Source organism: Puma concolor, chromosome D3 (genome assembly GCF_028749965.1).
Source record: "Puma concolor isolate L17-30 chromosome D3, mPumCon1.1.hap2, whole genome shotgun sequence".
In the NCBI taxonomy this organism is placed as follows: Eukaryota; Metazoa; Chordata; class Mammalia; order Carnivora; family Felidae; genus Puma; species Puma concolor.
In genome coordinates, this window is record NC_141678.1 from 17,809,796 (window position 1) to 17,824,215 (window position 14,420).

General features: G+C 55.2%; 1 protein-coding gene across 1 annotated transcript; it reads right to left on the reverse strand.

Annotated features, from left to right (window-relative positions):
- Nucleotides 1-368: 368 nt before the first annotated feature.
- SELPLG (selectin P ligand) lies at nucleotides 369-13,852 on the reverse strand. Its single transcript, XM_086681890.1, has 3 exons — nucleotides 13,686-13,852; nucleotides 13,177-13,322; nucleotides 369-3,210 (listed from the first exon to the last, which is right to left on the reverse strand). The coding sequence occupies exons 1-3, from the start codon at nucleotides 13,814-13,816 to the stop codon at nucleotides 1,658-1,660; spliced, it is 1,830 nt and encodes a 609-aa protein (XP_086538016.1). The 5' UTR covers nucleotides 13,817-13,852; the 3' UTR covers nucleotides 369-1,657.
- Nucleotides 13,853-14,420: the final 568 nt, after the last annotated feature.

Sequence of the window (14,420 nt, forward strand, 5' to 3'; positions counted from 1 at the left end):
CACAGAGCCCGACGCGGGGCTCGAACTCATGAACTGTGGGATCACGACCAGATCCGAAGTCCGACGTTTAACCGACTGAGCTCCCCCAGGCGCCCCCGGGCTCAGCTACTGTTGAAGCCACTGCGGAAGCCTTGGCTTTCTGATCCGACCCTCGGGGTCAGCGTGGGTCCGAATGTGGTAACGCACGCACACGGTGAGTGTTGCTTAAATAGGGCAGCCAACTCCTTGATTTGCTGGGGCTGAGCAGTTTCCCCCAACATAGGGTTCCCGGTGCTACATTCACCAAAGTCCCACGCAAACCGGGCCAGCTGCTCACCCGATGCTCAGATCAGGGGTCAGCGAACACAGAGCCAAATCCAGCCTGCCGCTTTGTTTGTAAATAAAGTTTTATTAGAACGCAGCCAACCCTATTCATTTGTGACACATCGTCAACGACCACACACAATCTACGAGGACCAAGGATGGAACTGACGAGTTGCAACGGGGACCGCGCGGTCTGCAAAACGTCACATATTTTTGGTCTGGCCATTGAAGAAAAAAGTTTGCTGGCCCCAAATTTTGTTCGAAAACCTCGTAGGCCGCAGCTGTGCTCAGCCCTGTGAGGAGCGGGTGTTAAATGGGAGACAGGCCACCCCCCGCTCCCCGGGAGAGGTCAGGGTGAGTTTCTGGGGAGGATGGCACTGACGTTGAGAGGACGCATTTGTCTGAGAGTTGGGGCGGGAACCAAATTCTGTATGCCAGAACTGGGTCATGGGGTGGGGGGGAGTTGAATAAAGTGGATTCGGGGACCAGTTTCCCCATCCCCACAACGGCCTACAACCTTCCCGGCTGCCCAAGGATGTACCAAGATGCCCCCGGTGTCCAAGAGACAATACTGAAAACTTAAGGCACAGACCGGGGGGTTGGGGGGGTTTCTGGAGCGGGCCGGGGCCGGGGTGAACAGCAAGGGACCAAAGCCCCAGCAGGAGACACCTTGACGCCCTGAAACAGCCACCGTTAGTTCATCGAATATTTATTGAGCACCTGCGCTGTCCCGGGCCGTGGGCTGGGGAGTGGGACATTTCAGTGAACAATGACCCACACAGCCCCAAAGAAAGGTATGGCCCTGGGCTCTCCAAGCCCGTCCCAGCCCTCCCGGGCCAGGATCTCACCCTGGGCTCCCTGGGGAGATGCCCAAGAAAACCCAAGCTGCCCCAAGTCGGAGAGGGGCAGGGAATGGCCTTCAGAATCCAGCACTCCCGCCCCCAAAATGCCCCCTTTCCTGTGTGGTGACCATGGCAACCAGAAGAAAGTGGGCGTGAGGGCGGGGGCTTCACCGGGTGCTTGGGGTTGAGGCTCCAGCCTCTGTGGAAGGCCTCAGAGGGAGCCCAGACAGGTGGGAGACAGGGAGGTGGAGGGATCTCCCCGGGCCCCCCCGGAGGCAGGAGGGAGGATGCGGTGGCTTGCCCACAGTCCTGCTTTGGCTGCAAGAGTTCAGCTGCTCTCCTTCCTGTGGGGCACCTGGGGCTCTGTCCTAGAGATCCCCATCCCTAGGGGCCCCAAGGAAGCCCGGACCCGTGGAACAGAGCCGGGGTGCTCAGTGGTGGCCCAGCGGGCCTTGGAGGGAGCAGGGAGGCGAGGGTCCTGTTCAGATGGATGAGCGGGTGAGGGGTGGGGGTTAAGGGAGGAAACTCTGCAAGGTGAGGTCATCCCCATCTCGGCCCTCCCTCGGCCCCGCCTTTAGGCCCTGGCTCTTGGCATTGGGCAGGTCCCCGTTGGCCGTGGCCGAGGGCGCTTCGCCCCCCTCAGGCAGCAGGGACGAGATGCAGACCATCTCAGTGGGGGAATAATTGCGCACAGGGTACATGTGATTCTTGCGAGAGAGGCGGACAGCCAGCACCACCGTGCACACGAGGAAGATAGTGGCCACCAGGGCCAGGACGAGGATGGCCAGCAGGCACTGCTTCACAGGGATGCGGTCCAGAGCCTCTGTGGGGCTGGGGGCCACGGAGCTCTGGGGGGCAAGATTCTGATTATTTTTCCATTGTTTGATGAAGCCATCAGATGAATTGCCTACTGCCACGGTGGTGCTGTTGTGAGGATCAGAGGGCACAAGCAGGGCCATGGTTAGGCTCCCTGTGGTCGCAGGACCTGTGGATGGGACCTTCGTGGTGGCGGGATCTGTGGACAGGGCCTCTGTGGCAGTGGGCTCCGTGGATGTGGACAGGGCATCCGTGGCTTCTGGTCCCGTGGACGGGGCCTCTGTGGCCGCAGTTTGTGTGGTCTGTGCCTCTGTGGCTGCCGGCCCCGTGGACGGGGCCTCTGTGGCCACAGGTTGTGTGGTCAGGGCCTCTGTGGCTGCCGGCCCCGTGGACGGGGCCTCTGTGGCCGCAGGTTGTGTGGTCAGGGCCTCTGTGTCTGCCGGCCCCGTGGACGGGGCCTCTGTGGCCGCAGGTTGTGTGGTCAGGGCCTCTGTGGCTGCCGGCCCCGTGGACGGGGCCTCTGTGGCCGCAGGTTGTGTGGTCAGGGCCTCTGTGGCTGCCGGCCCCGTGGACGGGGCCTCTGTGGCCGCAGGTTGTGTGGTCAGGGCCTCTGTGGCTGCCGGCCCCGTGGACGGGGCCTCTGTGGCCGCAGGTTGTGTGGTCAGGGCCTCTGTGGCTGCCGGCCCCGTGGACGGGGCCTCTGTGGCCGCAGGGTGTGTGGTCAGTGCCTCTGTGGCTGCCGGCTCCGTGGACAGGGCCTCAATGGTGGCGAGCTCTGTGGATGGAGCCCCCTCTGTGGATGAAGCCTCTGTGATGGGAAGTAACACAGTGACCTGTTCTTTGCTCAGAGGGCCCAGCGTGACGGGAACCCCCTGCGTGGCCACTTCCGTGCTCAGATCCCCCATGGCCATCCCTCTTACATCCAGGCCAACGGAGTCCCCTCTGGCTATCACCAGAGTGGCTTGTTCAGGAGTTCCGGAATCCTTCTGCCCCAATGTTGCCGTCTCAGCTAGAAATGTCCAGGTCAGGGACACAGGCCCAGGTCTATTTGTAAAAAGCGTTTCTGGAGGGTCCGTGCCAATATAGTCATACATGTCCTGTTCTGGGTCCTCCTCCACTTGTTTCTGGCCCTGCACAAGCAGGGGGTCCGGGGCCTCAATGGTTCCATTCTCCCATGTCTCCCGCAGCTGCAGGCTGCTGTCAGAGCCCAGCAAAATCAGAAGCAGGAGGACTTGCAGAGGCATGGCACCTGGAGGCAGACACAGACAGAGGGACATCAGGACAGGCTCACCCCTGGGCCTGCCGAGCACCCTCTACTGCAACCCCGGACAGCCTCAGCTAGGAGGGTGTCTGACCTGGGGCAGGCACCTAGCGTCCTCATAACCCAGCATTTACCTGGTACGCGGTAGCCCCCCAGCAAATAGCGGCCATCGTTATTTATCAACATTAACTCCTTTTTTTAGGTTTACTAATTTTGAGAGGGAGAGAGGAAGCGCGAGAGGGGGAGGGGCAGAGAGAGAGAGGAGGGAGCGAGAATCCCAGGCAGGCTCCTCTGCACGGTCAGCATGGAGCCCGACGTGGGGCTCGAACTCACAAACCATGAGATCATGCCCTGAGGCAAAGTCCAACACGTAACCGACTTAACTCCCTGCCTTTCTGATTAAAACTTTAAAATTGTGGGCAAGACCACCCACCGGGGTATAGAAAGGAAATATTAGAGCTTCCAGTTATATAGTTATGTCATCCACTTTGTAATTTCTATTTCTGTGCATAATTCATAGATCAACGCATCCGTATTGTCCACTGATGGGGTTCGTGAGCAGAAGAGTTTGGAGACCACAGGTGTGCAGGATAAAGCTGCTTGTTTGGACCCTTGAGGCTTTTTTTTTTTTTTTTTTTTTTTGAGGAGACGGTTCCTGATACGTCTCTCTGTGTCCCTCTGTTCCATTCTCCTTTGTCTTGGCTCCCACCCTACATAGCCCAGGCCTGTTCTTCAGATTCTCAGTTTCTTCCCCCTCCTTTCTCAGTGTCTCAGTTTGGTCTGGTTCCCTTCTGTCCTCACTTCCACATTTTGGGAGGACAGTACCTACCTCGTGGCTTATAGTGAGGATGAAACAGGCCCTACAAAGCCCTTAGCACTCGGTTCCCATGACAAGCTCCCGAAAAGAGCAGCTACTTTGCCTCCATCAGTAAGCCGATCCTGTAAGTCCTCAAGGGCCCAGAGCCATCAACTGTACTATCTGGGGCCAGGAGAAAACACATCTCTTTGGAACAGTCCTGCCCTCAGGCAGCTGATAGTCATTTCACTTACCTGGGGGTCCATTCTGCTGTGACCCTTCAGCCCCCTGACCAGTGGCCAAAAAGGGCAGTGCCTCTGCTTTTGACCGTCTCATTGGTCTTTCTTCCCAGCATTGTGAACACCCATATATATATAAAGTTTAAGCTTGTTTATTTCTGAGAGAGAGAGAGACAGACAGACAGAATATCCCAAGCAGGCTCCATGCTGTCAGCACAGAGCCTAACCCAGGGCTCGATCTCAGGAACCGTGAGATCATGACCTGAGCTGAAATCAAGAGTCGGATGCTCAACGAACTGAGCCACCCAGGCGCCCCTGAACTTGCTTTCTTGATTGCTCTCTCTCCCTTATGCTTCCCCTGGCACGGGCTGTTGTTTATGGGATTCGGAGTCATGCACTTGAGAATCCTGTGGCTAGTGACAGCTGTGCCCTGGGCCAGGATTCAGGTATTCCTGGTTTCCTTGGATACAATACCTTCAGCAGTGTGCAATCCCAAGCACTGTGCCTGGGGCAGAGCCTGGGTCAGTTCCAGTACTTTTCCTTGTCCTTCACATAATTTAGAGCAGAGACCAGTTGCTCATCATTCCTTGAGTGACTATAACGTACTCCTAGGCCCCTCAGCTCCCAGGCTCCACTTGACCTCCTCCACTTGTTAGTTAGAATCATGTTGGTTTCCAAAATGGCAGCCTGGGGGCACCTGGGCGGCTCAATCGGTTAAGCCGATTGAGCTTGGGAGTCTCTCTCTCCCTCTCTGCCTCTCTTCCACTCACGCTCTCTCTCTGTCTCTCAAAATAAATAAACTTAAAAAAAAAAGTCCTTCAGCTGCCTGGGTGGCTCAGTTGATTAAAAGTCTGACTCTTGACTTCGGCTCAGGTCACGATCTCATGGTTTGTGGGATGGAGCTTCACATCGGGCTCTGTGCTGACGGCACAGAGCCTGCTTAGGATTCTCTCTCTCTGTCTCTCTCTGCCCCTTCCCAGAGTACACATGGGCTCTCTCTCTGTCTCTCAAAATAAATAAACATTAAAAAAAAAAAAAGTACTGACATTTAAAAAAATAAATTAAAAAAATCGTGTCTTAAAATAATTTCTTTTTTTTTTTTTAATTTTTTTTTTCAACGTTTATTTATTTTTGGGAGAGACAGAGCATGAATGGGGGAGGGGCAGAGAGAGAGGGAGACATAGAATCGGAAACAGGCTCCAGGCTCTGAGCCATCAGCCCAGAGTCTGATGCGGGGCTCGAACTCACGCACCGCGAGATCGTGACCTGGCTGAAGTCGGACGCTTAACCGACTGCGCCACCCAGGCGCCCCTTAAAATAATTTCTTAAACCAGGGTGCCTGGGTGGCTCGGTCGGTTAAGCGTCCGACTTCAGCTCAGGTCATGATCTCACAGTTCGTGGGTTCGAGCCCCATGTGGGGCTCTGTGCTGTCAGCGTAGAGCCCACTCTAGGTCCTCTGTCTCCTTCTCTCTCTCTCTGCCCGTCCCCCGTTCTCGCTCTATCCCAAAACTAAATGTTAAAAAAAGTTCAAAAATAAAATAAAATAAAATAATTTCTCAAACCAAACTTCATGATATTTGCACCAGACACATCAGGCCCTCAAGCTGAGGGCAAAGTACAAGCTAGGGCACGCGCACGCACGCACACACGCGCGCGTGCACCTGTACACACGCGGACACACACACCAGCCCCAGGTGGGATATTCCTCAGGTACTGCTTCCTGCCCAAGGTCAAAGGAAAGGACAGAAGACAAACGGCTAGCTGATACAGGTCACAGTCATGCAGGACATGAGTCTCCATCAGTTGACAAATATCTGAGTAAATTACAAGAAAAAGGTAATCTTAGGGGCCCCTGGGCGGCTCAGTCGGTTGAACATCCAACTTCAGCTCAGGTCACGATCTCACAGCTTGTGAGTTCGAGCCCCGCATCGGGCTCTGTGCTGACAGCTCGAAGCCTGGAGCCTGCTTCGGACTCTGTGTTTCCCCCTGTCTCTGCCCCTCCGCTGCTCACATTCTGTCTCTCTCTCAAAAATAAAGGAAGAGTAAATAAATTTTAAAAAGAGAGAAACTTCATCTTGACTTTACCTCCCCCCATCTTGACTTATGCTCCCCCCCATAGCATAAACCAGTAACCCTTCACAACCCCGGTGCAGCTCTTCGTGCCCACGGGTCCCGTCCCCGTGCTTTAAGAAAATCACTTTTTTTTGCACCAAAGACGTCTTCAAGAATTCTTTCTTGGCCGTCAGCTCCGAACCCCCCCATCACTCCAAAACCTCATCACTCACAATTATCTTCATTTTACCGTGGAGAGATGAAGCTCTATCTCAGAGAGGTAAAGCAACTTGCCCAAAGGCACACAGCTGCCAGAGATCAGACTGGAACCCAGTGAAGATCCGGGAAGGCTTTGTGGAGAAAGCTGACCTAGCTGAGGGGGCAGAAGGACCAAAGGCTTGGAAGAGACCTAAGCTTGTTGTATCTATGGCCGGGGTTGGGGACCCAGCTGAGGGAAGGAGGGCAGACTAAGAATAAGGAGACCTTGAAGGCCATCTCACCCAGAAAGGTCAGCCCCATATGTCCCGAGGGCTATGCAGGGCACAGCATCGAGAGAACAGGCTATGAGGGCGGGGGGGGGGGGGGGGGGGGGGGAGAGAAAAAGATGTTCCGGTCTCAGTTCTGTCCCATAGAAGCTGTAGGACCTTGAATTGCTGAGCCTCAGTTTTCTCATCTGCAAAATGGGGATAAGAAACCACATCTATCTCATCGAGCTGTTAAAGGAATACAACAAGAGAATGGATTCAAAAGTTCCAGGCTCCCACTAGGATGAGGGGCCATGAGGCAAGTTGAGGGCCAAGCACAAGCTAGCACACACCCCCCTCCCTAGGCGGGATGTGTGCGATAGTCCTCAGGCACCCCTGGCTGCCCAAGAACAAAGGAAAGGAAAGATAACAAATGGTCAGCTGATAGAGATCAGTCTTGCAGGACCTGAGTCTCTCTCCTTTACAAATGTCTTGGTAAATTACAAGAAAAAGGCAATCTATCAATAGCCTAATCTCCAGAAACCTCTAGACTCAGTTTCCTGGAGCCCCAACATCACCCTCCCCTCCACAGCGATGTGGGGAACAAAGGTAAGAAGGAAATGGCGGGTAAGATTAAGTGTATTTGTAACCTGCAGCCCATTGACGAATACTTGAGGCAAAACAGAACAGAACCGTTTCTCCAGGAACCCCCTGCCGTCCTACTGTTAATGCCTCACTAGAGGGAAAACCACCTTAGCTTGACAACCGCAAGGCCTCAGGTATCTTAGGAGCCCTCTTTAGCACATCAAAGTCCTTCTGGAGGCTTCCCTTTTGTCTTCACCTCCCCCAACCCCAGAGCTTACAGCCCCAGGGCAGCTCTTCCTGCCCCCGGGGTCCTAGCCCCGAGCCTTAACAAAATCACCTTTTTGCACCAAAGATGTCTTCAAGAAACCTTTCTTGGCTGTCAGTTCCAGACTCCCATCATTCCAAAACCCCATCAAGTAGGTGCTTACTAAACGGATCCCCCCCCCACACACACACACAGACACACAGACACACACACACACACACACACACACACACACACATTCTTTGTCTCCCTCTTCAGGAGGCAGTTTCTTTGCACAAGGGTGGAGCTCCTGCTTGGGGGTACAGGACAGGGCCTGATCTTGGCCCTGCTTTCCTGGGGCGGGGCGGGGGAGGGGGACTTTAGGAAGAAGCCACCAGCTGGGATAGTGTTTCAAAATTACGAAGACTTGTACCCTTCACCCCCCACTCGGGCAGCTCTCGGTTCCTGGAAGGCAGAGCTCTCAGCCACTTCCTGGAAGCAGAGAGGCTAGGAACAAAAAAAAAAAAAAAAAAAAAAGGCCCCACCCGCTGTTCCTGCGTGGAGGGTGGAGGAGGGCGTGGAGGGGGCTCTCGCCCTCCCCTGCCCTCTCCCTGCGCCCATCCCCACCTCCCCTGCATGCAGAGGCAACTTGGGGTGGAGGAGAGACCGCTCAGCAGCCGTGTCACCTGAGCCTCCTTCCACCCTCTCTGAGCCTCAGTGTCCTAATCTGTAAAACGGGCGACCTTGCTTCAAAGAATGGTCCTGAGAATCTAATAGCATGCTGCAGGGAAGGTCCCTGAAGCTGGCATCCAGCAGGGAGTGTTTTACTGGGAGAGCCTCTTGGGGGCTGTGCACAGAGGGGCAGAGGAAACAGAAATCTCAGAGTCAGGGAAGGTACGGATACGGCGGCCTCCCCACCTCCGCCATGGGCAGTGAGGGAGGCTTCGGGTCCAGCGTGAGAGCAGAGGCCTCCCTGTGTGTTGAGATGAGACAGAGCACACCGGGAAAGCTCCCATCTCCCGGCCCAGGTCTAATTAGGGCCAACATCCTCGTCCAGGATTCCTGATGTTAGTGCTGAAAATCATCCCCTTATCCCTCATCCTGTGGCCTCAGTCCCAGGCAAGCTGGGGTGGCCGGTCACCCCAGCCTGCCGCCTGCCATCCCACAGACCTCAAGGGACAGGGACTATGGACATCACAGCCGCGAGCCAGGCTGTGGCTGGGCAGGCATCAGCCCATTCGACAGGGAAAAAAAAAATCCCGGCTCCTGGGGGTCCTGTGACTCCGAGGGGGCCGTGCAGGTAGCGAGGAGAGGAGCACTGCGTCTGGCTCCCAAGCCAGTGCTCCCAAGTAAGTGCTTTACTTCAAGTTAAATGCATGGTGATATAAGGACGATGGTATTCCAGAAGGCCCCACTGCGGCTGGACCATTTCATCACCATATTCACTCCACCCTGGCACTGGCCTTTGCGAATCCCATTACACAGATTAGGACAGCAAGGCTCAGGAGAGCGAAGTCCGTTCCTCAGAGGGGTGAAGCCCCCACCTTCCACCTTTCTCCCCCCAGAGGCAGGGAAACGGTCACTCACCACAGGAGGGGGGCTCTGAGGGGCAGACTTGTCACACCCTTGTCACATTCTTCCTGCTTGCCTAACAGAGTAGGTCAGATACGGCCCGTTTCCTGTCTTTCACCCTAAAACCAGGGTGCTCTGCCCGAGCCCCACCCAGGCTGTGGAGGGGCAGGCTGCTGGCGGGGGGCCCACACCCTGCTCCGGGCGTGGGGAAGACGCCAGGGCGCCGTAAGAAGCTTGGGACTTTGCATTCAGAATCTTGGATCCCGGGAATCCCAGCACTCAAGAGTTTGGAACCTCAAGATGTGAAAGACTGAGCATCTCAGGGTGTGGGTGAAACAGCCACCAAGAGACGGGAAGGCTCCAGATCAACAAGTAGGTCAAACCGAGGCCCAGGTGCCCTCCCCCTCAGACCTCAGGGCATTTCTCAGGGCTGGCGGACAGGATAGGCCCCGGCCCAGCCCGGCTGGCCCAGCTCAGGATCTGATCCAGTCAAACCAGATCCAGTCCCGGCTCTGGCACTTACAAGCTGCGTGACCTTGGGCAACCGAACTCACCTCTCTGAGCCACAGGCTCCTCATCTGGAATACGAAGACAATGACGACAGCACGGAGTGGGATGGTTGTGGGTTGAAGTGAGCTGGCTCAGGCTGAGGGTTTAGCACACATTAAGTGCTCAACAATGGCCAGCTGTTGTCCTCGTCATTCTGCATTTAGGGCCACCTCCCGGAAATATCCCCAAAGGCATAGCTTTGACATACCTACCTCTGATCTTGGCGGAGAGGGCTGGGACGGGGAGCCCTAGAAAACTGTCTCCACAGCAAGCCCTGGCCCGTGCCTGGTTTGCAAAGCACATGTGTCAAGTGTAGACAAGGTTCCAGGCACTGGTTTGAGAGCTATTCGTGAATTACTAGCTCACTCAGGCCCTACAACCTCCTCTATTAATCCCATGTGAGGGATTAATAATCCCATCTATTCTCCAGAGTTGAGCAAATGGCACCTTCTCCAAGAAGCCATCCTGGATTGCTCAGGCATAGTCATTCCCATTGTTTAAACCATTTAAAATGTTTGCTTACTTGAGGCTCCTGGGTGGCTCAGTCGGTTAAGCATCTGACTCTTGATTTCAGCTCATGATCTCATGGTCGCGAGATCAAGAGCCCCACGTCGGGCTCCACACTGGGCTCGGAGCCTGTTTAACATTCTTTCACTCTCTCCCTCTGCCCCTCCCCTACTCACCGTGCTCTCTCTCTCTCTTTCTCTCTCTCTCTAAAAAATAAATAGGGGCGCCTGGGTGGCTCAGTCAATTAAGTCTCCGACTTCGGCTCAGGTCATGATCTCGCTGTTTGTGGGTTCGAGCCCCGCGTCGGGCTCTGTGCTGGCAGCTCGGAGCCTGGAGCCTGCTTCGGATTCTGTGTCTCCCAAGCTCTCTGCTCCTCCCCCACTCATGCTCTCTCTCTCTCTCTCAAAAATAAATAAACATTAAGAAAAATTAAAAATAAAACAGTAAAAAATAAATAAAATGTTTACTGTCTAAAACTCCATTCCCACTGGCCCATAAACTCCAAGGGGACAGGAGAGATGTCGCCGTTCACAACACATGCGCAGGGCTCAGCAGGCACCGTGACACCTGCCCATCGGCACGGGCACCGTGGCTGCCCCACTGCCTCCGCCAGATCACAAGCTCTTGCAGGGCAGTCTCCGCTGGGTCCCCAGCACCGACAGGCCTGGCCTCCTGGGGGTCATTAAACGCCCGCTGCAGGGGTGGTGCGTGAATGGGACAGAGGCCACCAGCAGGCAGGTGCACAGGACATGTGCCCTCGGGCTTCCCGCACGGTGCCTGCACTTCCCCACCTTTTCTCAGCATCTCCCCCGCCCCCAGCAAGGAGCCCTTTCAGACTTTCTTCCCCTTAAATTTTTTTTTCCTTAAGTGCATCTGAACTCGCGACCCTGAGATCAAGACCTGAGCTGAGATCAGGAGTCAGATGCCCAACCGACTGGGCCCCCCAGGCGCCCCCCCCCCCATGCATTTTAATACCACAGATACACCTGTTTACTGTTCCGTAGCCTTTGCAGGAACACGAGCCACAGTGACGGTGAAGACTTTGGGGTTTTGCCCACCTACCAAAAAACCTAACTTTCCCCTTTTGGACCCTGAATTGGCTAGCCTGGTCCAGAGGAGGTAAGCTGTTTTGCACACGTGAATTCAAAGAGACCTACTCCTGGTTTTAGTTTAACAACCGATGGCTGGCTGAAGACCTGTGTCGACAGCCAGGTGGACAAGCACACAGACGCACAGACACACTCCAGCCATGCTGTCTCCTTCTCGCCTGAGTCTCGTGCCCCGCCCCACCCCCACCATCTTCTTGCTCAAGGTCAGCAAAGGAGACTGAGAAGCCAGGGCCGGGGTCGCCGGGGGCTGCGCGAGGGTCCTGCAGCCAGACGGGGCCGCGGTACGTCCAAGCCCGGCCACCTCCCAGGCAGGCCACCGTGGGCAGCCGTTTGTCCCCTCTGAGGGTTTCCCATCTGCACAAAGTGGGCACAGCATGCTTGGACGATTCCCCGGGCCCTCTGAAGCCCCTGCTCCAGCCTGGCCGAGCTTCCCCAGAGGCGCTCAGCCCAACAGCCCGGTCCCTTCCGCTATCCGGGTTTCAATCTCCCTTGGCTGCTGGCCTAGCCTGGTGAGGAAGGCATAGACCATTTTGGGCGTGGCCAGGCAAGCCCCAAAGGAAGCCACCAACGTGTCTGGGCCTAGGGGGGGTCACCTCCTGAGGTGAGAGGCCTGCTCTCGGGGGACTCGAAGTCAGAGATGGGAGAGGAGGAAAACGAGAGGGTCCAGGAGGGAAGGAAAACTCCCGGCGCCTGGAGCCCTAGATCATTGTCTATGGTGTGTGTGTGTGTGTGTGTGTGTGTGTGTGTGTGTGTATGTGTGTGTGTATGTGTGTGTGTGTATGTGTGTGTGTGTATGTGTGTGTGTGTGTGTATGTGTGTGTGTGTATGTGTGTGTGTGTATGTGTGTGTGTGTGTGTGTATGTGTGTGTGTCGGGGGCCACAGCTTTAGGTACTACCCCCCCACCACTCTCCTTTACGCCCCGAAAGCACCCCAAATACAAATACCTAAGAGTATTCAAATTCTGATGATTACTTTCTCTTTTGCTAGCAACATTAGCGTCCTAATTCTAATATTTTCATACTTTTTCGTATTTTTTGTTTCGTATTTTTTCAACAATTTTTCCAACGTCATAACAAGTGAAAGTGCAAAGAACACAGTTTTGGAGGGGCGCCTGGATGGCTCAGCTGGTCAAGTCCCCGACTCCTGATTTCGGCTCAGGTCATGATCTCATGGTTCGTGAGTCTGAACCTTGCGTCAGGCTCCGCGTCGACAATGCGGAGCCTGCTTGGGATTCTCAATCTCTGCCCCTCCCCTGATTGCACTCTCTCTCAAATAAATAAATAAACATAAATAAATAAATAAATAAATAAATAGATAGATAAATAAATAGATAAATAAATAAATAAAGTGAGGGAAAAACAAAAAAAGAATGCAGCTTTGGAGACAATATTTTTATGGATCCAGAGCCTCAGAAGCTTCCAGATAGGCCCTGCACCTGCTCCCCCTTTCTGGAATCACCCAGCCCTAACCCCAGCTCTGCTCTGAGCAATTCCCTTCACCTCCCCATGCCTTGTATGAAAGGAGGGGCAGCATGATTTTTAGAGAAATGCTCCTGATTTTTCGGACTTTTTCTATTAAGAAATGTCACCCTCTCCGAGCCAGCAGCTGCTGGCAGTCCCAATGGGAAGGTTAGGATAGAAGTTGAGGATCTGGAAGAGGCTGTGGAATAAGGCCACGACCTCGATCCTGAGCCCCTCTCCCCTCACCCCGAGCCCAGGCTCTGGTTCAGAGCTCAGGTCCTGCCCCGGGACTGCCCTCCGCTGTCAGGCAGGCCAGGCCTGCCGGTCCCACAGCTCCCCCCAGCCACTCCCTATGGTTTTGTGAGCTGGCACTTACCCTGCTCAGCAGAGCATGGGACAGCTGCCTCGTGAGCCGGGGAGAAGCCGCTTCTCTGCCTCAGTGACAGGGACCGAGCCCACACTGCCAGGGCACTGCTGTGGCACCCGGGGCTGTGGTCCCAGACCCTGCCAACCTTCAACGGCCTGTGTGAAAGAAGGAAGCGAGAATGTGGTTACTCAGACAGGGCCACGTGACGGCCCACACCCCCTTGTTTGTGACAGTTTTGGTGACAATGTTGATTGAGACTGGGTGGGTGGTGACGGACTGGGACCTGCTGAGCCCGGGAGCACTCTGGGGTTCTGGTAGGTATGAAAACATCAAGAAGCTTCTAGAAGATTTCTGGGGAGGGCTGGTTGAGGAGGCCCCAGTGCGACCCCATGGTGATGGAGAGTAGGGGTGGGGCGACCCTGCCCTGGAGGGAAGGCAGTGACCAGACGCAAATAAGGATGGTTCTAGACTCCTGTCCAAGAAGGGAGCCGGGGTGGGAGAAACCACAGAACACACACCTTCCTGAGGTTTGCAAATACGATGCAGTCATTCCTTCCAGAGTCATCTCTAGATGCACAGGTGGTCCTTTTAGCTCCAATCGGTAACTTCTCTGAGGAGCTAGATGGCAAAGTCCATCAGGGCAAGACATGCTTATTTTATTTCTCTATCCGGACTCACTCATTTGGCCACGTCTGGCACACCAAGGCTGCATGCTCGGAGGTCCAAAAGCAAGCAGTGCTGGGCTCTGGCTCCAGAAGCTCTTCGTCTGATGGGGAAACCAGCAGGTGAACCAGTAAACAGACCATTACACACAGTATTGTCACCCTGCGGTGAGCGAGGGAGGGGCCCCTAAGCCACCCTGGCCAAGGGAGGGGCTGTCAGGGGAGTCTTCCAAGAAATGGTGCAGGGATGAGAAGTAGGGGTGGGCTGGGTGGGCATCCCAGGCAGAGAGCACAGCGTGGCCAATGGCCAGGAGACCTAAGAGAGCACAGAATTCTCAAGGGAGTGAAGGAAAGCATCATCTCCCGGGGTCTGGCCTGGGGCTTTGTATAGGTGGGATGCAGGACGTATGCGGACAGGGGTTCTTACCCTACCTTACACACAGGCAGTTTTAAAATGGAAACCGGGGGGGCGCCTGGGTGGCGCAGTCGGTTAAGCGTCCGACTTCAGCCAGGTCACGATCTCGCGGTCCGTGAGTTCGAGCCCCGCGTCAGGCTCTGGGCTGATGGCTCGGAGCCTGGAGCCTGTTTCCG